The following is a 12020-nucleotide window of genomic DNA, read 5'->3' as shown; positions in this document are numbered from 1 at the left end:
ATTAAGGACGTGGTTGCTTCCCTCTTCCATGCTCCTAAAGAACCCACCCAAACATCTCCTTCATATATTTACTTGTATTATATATTTATAATATATATATTTGTTTATATATATATATATCCACAATAAACATTTTATAACAGACCGTATTATAATGTGTCTGTGAGAGGTCAGGACATATTTATTTTATATTTGCCCAATGCCACTCACAATATTTAGTTCATAATAGGTACTTGATATTTGCTTAATGAATGCATAAATAAATGTATGAGCTTGATAACTGTTTAGATGAAGGGAGAAAAAACCCTGGTATTTAAAGGTTAGCCACGGATACCCCCCAAGGTATATAATTCACATGGAAATCAAGATACAGCCATAAACCTTCTTGGAGCTCAAGGTATTTTGTGCCTACAATACAAAAACATTCAGATGATGAAGAGGTTAACAAAATGATAACATTTTAAAAGAAGGAGAAATTTAAACCAGCTGAAAAAAGGCCTTCTTTCTCCTTAATAGAGAGGAAGCCATGAAGAGGTGACAGACTCATGGTTCACCAACCTGGGCAAACATCACAATCATCTAGAGAGGCTCAAAAACTCTTAAAGACTCTTTAAAAAAGTTAAATTTACTGCATCAGGATCTCCAGAGGCTGAGATGAGGAAACTATTTTTAACTGCTTCCTAAGCGATTCTCATCAGTCAGGATTTGGAAATACTGAACTGGAACACAACCAAAATCTTTACCAGCTTTAGATCTGGATGCTACATAGTCATGCATGTTCCACTAATGAGATGAACCTTACGTGCGTCTCAGATACTCTACATTTGCATGCTATGCCTGGGGGAATGTTACTTCCAAATTATGACAATTTCCAATGATTTGTGGTAACCAGATCACTGAATTCTTTAAACCCCATGGAACTCTTTATTACTAAACCTTTCTAGTAGAGCTGCTAACTAGTTATGAGCTGGCTAGTTTAATTTCCCTCACTGTTCAATGGACTGGAGGTGTGTTCCTAAGTGGGTGAATTGGCCAACAAGTAGGGACAGAGCAGGGAGAAGGAAAAACAAACGGCTGGAGCTATTTACAAACATATCAAAAAGTCTGAATAATGGAAAATAAGCCTCCTCCATATATAGAAGTGATCAATCACTGAGAATCAAGTATCGTCTCTTAAAATCCAATATGAAATCCAATACTTAAGGAAAATCAAGCAACAGTAGGAAAAAGTTCAATAGAATATTTATGAGGAAATACTAATATATGGGTTTAAGTCCTCATTCAGCCACTCATATCCCCCACTGTGTGACCTGCAAGAGACATTTAACCCAAATTTGAGTTTTCTCATTTGTAAAAGTGTAGATTATAACCCCTGCCCTACCTAATTCATAAACATGTACGGAGAAATACAAGCTATTATTTATCATAAAAGTTTAGTGGAAATAGTTTTTCTAAGGCTTTAAATGTTTGGTGGATAAAAATTCACTGAAGTCAAATGTTCTTTTTCTTCCATTTTCCCAACATAAACACTTGAAAATACTTTCTAATTCAAAAGCTGGTATCTTTTCTCTCATTTAGCAAAAACAATTACCCCCCTGGGTTTCCAGTGGAACTGAAATTAGTTTGACTGTTTTTGTTTAAGATTATCAACAAAAACGTCTCCAAATTATGCAGTTTCTATGCCAAAACACATTCTTTATACTGCATAGCTGTAGGAATGTATCATAAGTGAACAACTGCTGGGCCACAAAGGAGAGTCAAGATAGAATATTTTTTCTATCCTCCAGGATAATGTGAAATATTTTTAACACGTTCTTCTTTAGTGGTAGATTCCTTTCAAATACAGTTTTTTATTTAGCAACAGAATATTGTTATAAACAGGGGGAAAAGGGGGTTATACTAACTAACTGTTTCAGAAAACATACATGTTTCAGATGAGCCCAATAGATAATCAGTCAGCTATGTAACAATAACAACAACAATAATAATTGTAGTAAATCATATCGTTTATACAGCCCTTACCATGTTCAAGGCCTTGTTTTAAGCACTTTCTATTTGTTAACTAATTTAATATTCATAATGACCCCATGGGATTGGTAATAGTATCTTCATTTTACAGATGACAAAACTAGACACAAAGAAATCAGGTAATTTGTCTAAGGTCACACAGTTATTAAGTGGTTGAAGTGTGATTGGAATCTAGCAGTGTGACTCCAGAGGCTGTGTATTTAACCACTAGGTTATTTTTCTGAGCAGTGAATAATTTATATGCAGTAAGATGCAATAACTAAAATATAACACTCATTAGCCAGCAATTTCCAAAAACATGTAAATATATTTTTAAATTTATTTTACGTATATCTTAGGTTGAGATCGCTAAAGAAAATTTTTGTAATTAACATTTTTAAAATTTAAGACTTCTAAAAACTTATCTGGTAAACCTTAGTCTATTTAAAAAAAGTTTTGTGTGCATGTGTATATGTATGTAAGTGCACGCACACACACACACACACACACACACATACATAATATCTCTGTGACTAGAGTCAAACAGTATAGTTTTCTGAAAAACGTGATTGCTCAATCACATTATTATAAATTCTTAAGACTTGCAGGGATGTGCATCTGGCTGAGATGATCCAGGGTTACTTCTATTGAATTAGGGTGATTTACTTTAACTTCTACCTCTAACATCCCCCAAATCAAAAGGATATGGTTAATTTACAAAACATAACTGTGCTAAATCCAAAATAAACGAAGGACAAAATAAACTTCCTACTATCAAAACTGGTTAATAGGACATACCCTCAAACTAAATTTATTTTTGTTTTAAAAATAATATCTTGACAAGTGAGAGAAGTCACATATAAAGTTGAAGTGGACAATATTCTCAAAGACTAAAGTCATGTGTTCAGTTTCACTTGTAAATTCTATGTAAAACCTCTACCGAAGTGCACAACATATACAAGGTTAACAGGATTTTAAATATTATAGTAAAAATAATGATGCTAAAGTAGCTGTCTATGCCTGGGTGGATTTATGCACAAAATGATGAAACTAATGAAAGGGAAAGGGTATTAAATCAATTTTAAGCATCTACTATTTTTCAGGTACAATGCTAGTCACTTTGCATCATTTACCTAATGTGTTCTTCATAGTAACCATCCCAGGTAGGTATCATTCTCATTTTATAAATAATAAAATTAAGGTCTAATATCTCCAGACAGCACCACAGTATAGAAATACAAACCCAGGTATATGACTCTTCTCATAATACTATACAACCTCCATAAACTAAATAACTAGTAAATTTAAGAGCCATACCAAAAAAACCTGAATAATTTGGTCTTGTGTCTTAAAATAATTTTGAAAAATTTTTACATTTATTCCATTTTTTTCTCCAATCAGATCCTCAAGATCTTTCAGAATACCACCTCTATATTGACTTGGAATTTTAGTTATTACAGTTACCCTTTATTGAGCACCATGCATTGTACAACATGTTCCACATGCATTAACTCTTTAAATGATCACAAGAAACCTATGAAAATAGCTTCCATTTTACAAGTGAGAAAACAAGTTCAGAAAAGTTAAGTAACACAGAGGTGACAAGGAAACAGAGAAAGAAATCTGAGGTCTGTTCAACTCTACAAACAACAGTATTGCTATTATGCCAGATGGAATATTTTTCAAACTGCAAATTTCTTTTCCCAGATCACTTCCAAAAAGTAACTAGGATAGTGCCTAATATTTGTAGAAGAATGTCCACATTTACTTTCCTATTTAATCCTAATACTCTATGAGAAATGGAGGGCAGTGTTTATTAATATCCTTTTTCACAGGTAAAACAAATGAGGTTCAGAAAAGTTGTGAAGAAAGTGCTTTTTCTACTATTCAATGTTGTTGTCAATGCCCTAGAAATAGAACTTTCTGAAAACATATATACATAAATCCTTCTTCAACATTTTATTTGCATATATCACTAATTTTACTAAAAAACAAACACACAAACAAAAACTCCAGTGAAAAATGACTTTCACTGATAAAAGTAAGCCTCTAATAGGATACACTTAATCTCAATTCTATTACATATATTCAAAGGCATTAAAGATTTTCTCTCACCTTATTTCTGAACTATATCATAAACTCAGAAAGCTAAACTTCTTTAAACTTATACTGCAACAGAAATGTAGTGATGCTTCTGACACTTAAAGTCTATTTTTTCTGATATTAATATAGGCACCTATGCTCTCTTGTTTACTATTTGCATGGAATAGTGTTTTTCCATTCCTTCACTTTTAGCCTACGTGTGTTCTTAAATATAAAGTGAGTTTCCTGTAGACAGCATATAGTTGGATCTTGTTTTATTATCCATTCAGCTACTCTATGTCTTTTGATTGGAGAGTTTAATTTATGTTTAAGGTAATCATTGATAGGAAAGGACTTACTTTTGCCATTTTGTTGTTTTCTGTTTTATATTTACTTTGTTCCTCTATTCCTCTCTTGCTGTCTTCCTTTGTGCTTTGTTGATTTTTTTATAGTGACATTCTTTGATTCCTTTCTTTTTTTATTTTGTGTATCTTCTTTATGTTTTTGTTTTTGTTTTTTTTTTGTGGTTACCATGTGGCTTATTAAAATGTTCACTACCCAAAGTGATATACAGATTCATTGTTACGCCCATCAAAATCCAATGTCATTTTTTATAGAAATAGAAAAAACAATCATAAAATCATATAGAACCACAAAAGACTCAGAATAACCAAAGTGATCTTAAGAAAGAACAAAAAAGCTGGAGGCATCACACTCCCAATTTCAAACTAAATTACAAGCCCATAGTAATTAAACCAGTATGGTACTGGCATAAAGACAGACAAAGAGCAATGGAACAGAATAGAGAGCCCAGAAATAAAGTAACACATACAGTCAACTGATCTTTGACAACGGTGCCAAGAACATACAATGGGGGAAGAGTTGTCTCTTCAACAAGTGGTGTTTGGAAAATTGTAGTATCCACATGCAAAAAAAAGAAAAAAAAAAAAGAAATTGGACCCTTACCTTATACCATACACAAAAATCAAGTCAACGTGGATTAAAGATTTAAACATAAGACCTGAAACTGTAAAACTCCTATAGAAAATATAGGGGTACATCTTCTTGACATTGGTCTTGGCAATGATTTCTTGGCTATGACACCAAAAGCAAAGGTAACAAAAGCAAAAATAGACAAAGTGGAGCTACATCAAATTAAAAAGGTTCTGCACAGCAAAGAAAACAATCAACAGAATGAAAAGACGACCAATGGAATAGGAGAAAATATTTGCAAACCTTATAGCATTTCTATCTATTATAGTACTTCTCTCACCGTCATAAGTAAATGTCAGTCTCCTCCAACAAACTAGGGTCAGGAACTAGGTTTATGTTTATCTCTAGATGTCAGTCAGTGCCTTGCAGATTGCCTGAAACAGAGTAGACCTTCAATAATATTTGTTAAATGGGTGAATAGTCACAAGTTCTGGCCGTCTAAGGAACTTCATATAATTAAACTCAAAGTATATCATTCAGAGATAAATAATACTCTCATAACTCAATAACAAAAAGTTGGCTTTTCCCTCTTACCTCTTCATTTTGTACATAAATTTCTAGCTAGTTAGACAATCTGGGATTGGGAGGAGAATATCTTTCTTAATTTCTAAAAGGGTGGCCCTCAAACTAACTCACTACCACGATGGCCTCAGTAATAAGTAAAAAGCACAATTACTTGGGTTCCACTACTCTCAGGGTGCCTATTATGGTCACATACAAATTAGGACATGAACAACATAGAGCTTTTGTTTATTTTGATCTGAATTCATTATTTTGATCTGACTTCAAAAATCCATTTTGTATTCTTGAGTTCTCCCAAGTTCTAGATCTTTAACTGATTACTGGACATTTTCCTCAATCCCACCTCCACCCTCATAAAAGCTGATCAATATTGAGTTTATTCCATCTTGGTTTCCTGCTCACAAAAGTCCTTCCCATCTTTCAATGTCCAGCTCAAAGGTTACCACATCTAATGCTGCTCCAGGCCTGTTGTCCTCTTTGCGGTCCTCTTAACTGTCCCACCAAAGCGTTTGCAACCTTGCACACAATCTCCAGCTAAAGCACTTGGAGTTTCCTGAACAATCATGCTCTCTCCCATTTTCACACTTTTGCAGGTTCTGTTGCATCAAGCTAGCATGCCCTATCCTCATTCTTGCATTCTTATATCATAGAAGTTACCAAACCACTGTAAATGTTGAAATACACTGTTACTTGTCTCTCTCAATAGAATCTGCATGCTTGTGGAAAGATACATTTAAAAATTTTATACTCTATATCTAACAGAGTGCTCAATAAATATGTGATAAATGGGTGAATGAGTGCTTGAATGTGTAACTAGCCTAAGTTCCTAAGGTAAGATAAAAATAAACCTAATAATTGTAAAATGGTTGAGTCACTTTGGAAGACAGTTTGGCAGTTCTTCAAAATGTTAAACATAGAGTTTCCATATGATCCAACAATTCCACTCCTAAGTGTATACTCAAGAGAAATAAAAAGATATGTCCTCACAAACTTCACAAATGTTAATAGTACCAAGCATTTTTCATAATATCCCCAAAGTGGAAACAATGAAATGCCCACCAACTGAATGGATAAATAAAATGTGATATATCCATACAATGGATTATTTTTTAGTAATTAAAAGAAATGAAGTACTGATACATGTTACAACAGCGATGAGTCCTGAAAACATTATGCTACGTGAAAGAAGCCAGACACAAAAGTCACATATTATATAATCCCATTTATATGAAATGTCCAGAATAAGCATAGAAACAGAAAGCAGATTAGTGGTTGCCAGGAGCTGAGGGGAGAAGGGAATGAGGAGTGATTGCTAATGGGTACAGGATTTCCTTCTGGAGTGATGAAATATTTTATAAATAGCTAGTGGTTACAGTTGCACAACTCTGTGAATATACTAAAAACCACTCAACTGTATACTTTTAAAGGGTGAATTTTGTAGTATATTAAATATCTCAAAAAACCTATTATTAGAAAATGAACACAATAATGAGAATTCTCCATTTGGTCCAGATTTTTAATCAAGGGCCTAATCTTTGAAATCACAACACAACTCTGCTGCCTAGAACTTCCTAATCTTCTATATTGATCAATTATAGAATTAGAAAAATGTTGGAACATTAAAAGGTCATTCTAAATTAACCCCTTCCTCACCTTACAGGTAAGAAAACTGAGCTCCAAGAAGGATAAATGACTTAAACAAAGTTATACAACTAGTAGTGAAATCAGGGAGAACTCATTCTCAGTCCAATGATTCATCTTTTTTCTTAGTTGAATTAACATTTTCCTTCCTAAAATTCCCAGGTTCTTTTTTTTTTTTAACTTACTTAAAGGAAAAGTTACATTAAAAAGAAGAAGACAGACTTATTTATCTTTCATATTAAGACTAATAACTACTACTAGATTTTAGGGGATATTAAAAAAAGATTAAGAGAAAAAACTACTGCACCTTTCTGATTCTTTCAATGAGAAAAGGCAACTATTAGTACTTAAAGGTTTTACTCTTAAAAGATAATACAACATAAGAATTCACAGTAAGTTAAGGATAGCAACAAAAACCACTCTTTCCCCTAGGGAATGGAAATAGACACTTAGCAAAGATGCTACATATGTGGAAATTTACATCCGATCCTTCAGAGAGATGTCAAATTTAATCCATAGGAAAATGTCTTTCAAAATATCACTTTCTAAAGTTCCCCTTTGAGACCCATTTTTTGGTGGCCTCTGTATGACAATGGCAAATATAGGTGCAATAAGTAATTTTTGTGATACTTATTCACTCAGGAGATTTTCTATGAGAGCAAATATTTTCTTTAAAGTTCATATTTGTTCTTTTCACCAGAAGCAACTTTTAAATGGAGGAATTTTTCATTTGTTTCTACCAAAGGGGAAAAAATACTAAGTTTCGTTCAACATATGATTTTTTTTAAAAACCATCATTCAATGTTGACCTTCAAAAGCTTATACAAAACATCAACATATAACTTATAGCCAGAGGGTAGCTCAGTGATTGTGTAGTCCAGTATTTCCCTGACTGTGTCCACATGTACCTGCAGATGGCATTTCAGAGGAAGTATGGGGAGTTGGGGGAGCAGAATGGGAGGGGAAAGATAACCATAACAACAAATATTGTTACACACTCAATTTAGTTTAGGAAATTCTGGGTTAATTCAATAAATATGTAATGAGCACCATGTGTCAGACTTTCTTCTAGATGCTACAGAGAAACATATTTATGCCAGGATTTCTTAGAGCCTCTAACATGCTTACTATGACTAAGATGACCATATGTAGTTTGCCCGGACAGCTCCAGTTTACCACTGTTTTTTCAGCATCAGTAGCACCCCTTTTCACTCCTGTTATCATACGCACGACTCTCTAAGTTTGAGGGGTGTGAATATAATGCATAGATTTTTCCTAAACTTACATGACCAATGAAATACTTGTATTTCCTATAGCCATCTCCTAGAACAGTGGTCTACAGAATATGGTTCAGGAAATGCTGACCTACTCCATTCTCTCCATTTGATAACTGAGGAAACTAAGGACCAGAGATCTAAAGCCTAGGACACCTGGCTCCTATCTCTGATGTGCTTTCCAATACCTTGCAGATTGCCGCAGATAAAACACTCAAACACAAAGTAAAAAAGTCTTATTATTGGATAACAAGTATTACGTATTTTCTCCTATTACAAAAATAAATCACCCAATTTTACATGCTGATTCCAATTTAAATAGAGTTTAACTCAAGTTTTTTCTTTTAAGATCATAACTATAAAATTAACCAAAGATGGAGTCAATGAGAAAACATTACCTTGTAGTCAACTCTTTAAGTTTATAAGCCAAGTTTACCATTTCCTATTCTCTGCTTTTCTTCCACTCACTCTGGTAAATACAAGGTAACTGATTTCTTCATATCGTCAAAGCCTCACTGGCCTCACAGGTGTGTTTGGGGCGTGGGGGAGAAGCTAATTTTATCAGCTAACAACTTTCTAGTACAAAGAGTTACGCTCTAATATTTTCCTCCCCTTTATGGTTCCAAGTGTCCTTTAAAGTAAGGATGCTACTTTCTTGGGCTATTTGATACCTATGAAAACTCTAAAGAGATGAAATTACAATATAAGTCCCTTATTCTTTCTGAGTCTCTACAGGCTTATTAACAAAGGCTATTTTCTGATTCTGGATGCACCAAAGATATGGCTCTAGAAGAAAATCATGCAAAAAATTCTGTCTTTAAAAATCAGTTATTCACATGGTGGATCACCCATGGCCATTCCTATTTCTAGCTAACTGTTAAGCATTTTAAGTAACTTAGGTAGTTCTTTTAGAGAAGAGGGAGTGAATGATTATAGAAACTTTAAAAAGAAAGCTGTATCTTAGGAGCTAAGACATATCAATAGCCTTTTCTGAGGGAGCAAACGGTAGAAAATACCAGTTAAAACAGGGTTTAAACTCCTGGGAAATTCATCTTTGTACAGTATATCTTTTTGCTCATGACCAAGAAAAGGGAGTTAATAATAATAATTAAATCTTAGACAAGATAACCAGTCAAGTAGGTGAAAAGAAAATTACAAGGTGATTAAGGCAGAAGAACATTTCTAGAGAGAATCTGTGTTTGGATTTGTAGCTGGTGATATGAGAGAGATGTGACAGAACAGCCTTCTCAGAATCAGAACGGAGGTTGTGACTATGTTGCAGGGCTTTGACTTTTAGAATATAGCATTCTTTACTGTGATTGGAAAAAGAAGGCTTGCCCATGATAATTTATCATTTGAAGTAATAAACTTATTCAAGTCTAACTACTGTACTCAATTAGAACCACCTGTTTAAAAGAAAAGGAATACAGATACTGATCACATCAAACGTTTTCATTGAGAAGTTGACAAGGACACTCATACAGGTTATCACCACTGGTCTCAGCAGCTTTCCTGTGTACGAGAAACAGAACTACCGGCCTTTTTGTATAAGTTCCTGTACATCTTGTCCATGCTGTTCTCAAAGATGGGTCGGTGGGATTTTCCTTTATAAGTGGCTGCCTTGTTGGACCAGTATTCGCCATCATCCAAATGGAGAGTGCCACGTGGCTGCTGACATGAGCTATAAAAAAGGATATAAAAGATTAAAACAATGAGGAAACAAAATGAGAGGTAGTACTTTATAGGTGTGTGGTACTCTGGGCTTTGAGATATAAAATATGACAAGGTTTATGCCTTCAAAGAGTGACACTATTTGCATGCAACAATTACAAAACAATGAAATGAAAATGGTATGTGAGAGTTAAAAAGAAATTCTGAGAAGAGAGAGAGGTGCAGCAAGGTAAAAGCAGGGCACAGATGGTATAGTATGGCCAGTTATGAGAGTGCTTGGCCTCTAAAGTCAGGCAGACCTGGAACTGAATTCCAGCTCCGTCTTTGTAAGCTGTGGGAACCTGGGCGATTTATTCAATTGTCCAGGGTCTCAGCTTCCTTTACTGTGTTTTTGCAGTATTGTTGTAAAAATCAAAGAGAATATATGTAAAGTGCATAGTACAGTGCTTACCTGGCACACAAAAGTTATTAAATATAAGGCATTGAACTACTAGGTACTTTATATATATTTATACATATTTATAAAAAATCTTACGACCCTCTGAAGTTGGTAACTGTGGAAACTGAGACTCAGTGAAGTCAAGTGACTTGCCTAAGACTATTCGGGTAGTAAGCGGCAGAATGAAAAAGGATACCATTTCTGTGGCTCTAATGTCCTTTCCACTGTGGCATGCTATTGTCCTCAAAGAGCAGAAAATTAGACTGAATATGAATCACTTTTAGAAGACAGAAAACAAGGTGGAAGAGTCTGTATTTGAAGCGATAGAGAAATACTGTTATTTTGAGGGTGTTGAAGAAAAAAGAGAGAAAACAGATAGAAGCTATAAAATAGACCAGGACTCGGCTCGTTGTAATGGGAATAGAGAAGAAAAGGCAACTCTTTCTGAAGGCTTGATAGTGCTTTTTTTTTATTTGCTAGAAATAAAACATTGACTTTTTAAAAGACTGAGTTTATTTTATTTTTTAAACAAATAATGAACCCACCTTAATAAATTAAGTACTTGTTACAGATAAGACCTCTCAGGCATGTTAGAGATTATGGAGTTTGTGACATATACAACTGTATGTCCTTGCTATTAAATGTTACAAATATTGTCTTCATATATTTGGAATCTCACTCCACAAAAAACAAACAATTTCCTCCCTGACTTATCAGTCCCATGATGTTACTTGTGAATTGTGAAATAGGAACTCTCGGAGCTGGATATCTGTAAAAAGAATTTGCTATTTCACCTGAAGTCAATCTACCACCTGAACTCAATAAAAGTGGTCACAAAAAAAGGCACAAAGTGGCTGTGTTATCATTCTTAGAGCTTGCCACAGTGTCGATGAGGATGTAAAGTAATGAGAACACTTACATGCTTACTTTGTAAAACCGTTTGGCATGAGTCAGTAAGGTTAAATATGCAACTTCGACCCAACCACTTGGCTCCTAGGTACCCTGGCAAAATTCTTGCATATGTGTACCAGAAGACATGTACAAACATGTTCATAATCACACTCTTCATAATAGAGCTAAGAACTGCAAGCAACCTAAATATCCATCTACATTAGAACAAATAAATCAAGTTGTAGTGAATGCATACAATGGTATAGTATACAGCAGAGAAAATTAACGATCTATAGCTACATGCATCAATATAGATGAAACTGAAAAATCAACTGAGTGGAAAAAAAGGAAACACAATACACAGTTATAATTACATTTATATAGAATAGTTTAAAACAAGGAAAATTAAATAATTTATTGCTTAAGGATAGATACATGTGTGGTGTAACTATAAAGAAAAAAAAGAGAAGGGTTATCAGAAAAGTCACAATAACAGTTAT

The 12020-nt window shown here is 34.0% G+C and overlaps 1 protein-coding gene across 5 annotated transcripts in view; it reads right to left on the bottom strand.

Annotated features, from left to right (window-relative positions):
* Positions 1-9952: 9952 nt before the first annotated feature.
* SPATA6 (spermatogenesis associated 6) overlaps positions 9953-12020 on the bottom strand; it is a 140886-nt gene continuing 138818 nt past the window's right edge. For all 5 annotated transcript variants that reach the window (XM_061186608.1, XM_061186609.1, XM_061186611.1 and 2 more), the window contains one exon: positions 9953-10200. In XM_061186608.1, the coding sequence (XP_061042591.1) occupies positions 10020-10200 (181 nt within the window). In that variant the 3' untranslated portion in view covers positions 9953-10019. The remainder of the gene's footprint in view (positions 10201-12020) is intronic.

This window comes from Eubalaena glacialis, chromosome 3 (assembly GCF_028564815.1).
Source record: "Eubalaena glacialis isolate mEubGla1 chromosome 3, mEubGla1.1.hap2.+ XY, whole genome shotgun sequence".
Classification (NCBI taxonomy): Eukaryota; Metazoa; Chordata; class Mammalia; order Artiodactyla; family Balaenidae; genus Eubalaena; species Eubalaena glacialis.
The sequence above is the reverse complement of the archived record's forward strand: the minus strand, read 5'-3'. Positions and strand labels throughout refer to the sequence as shown.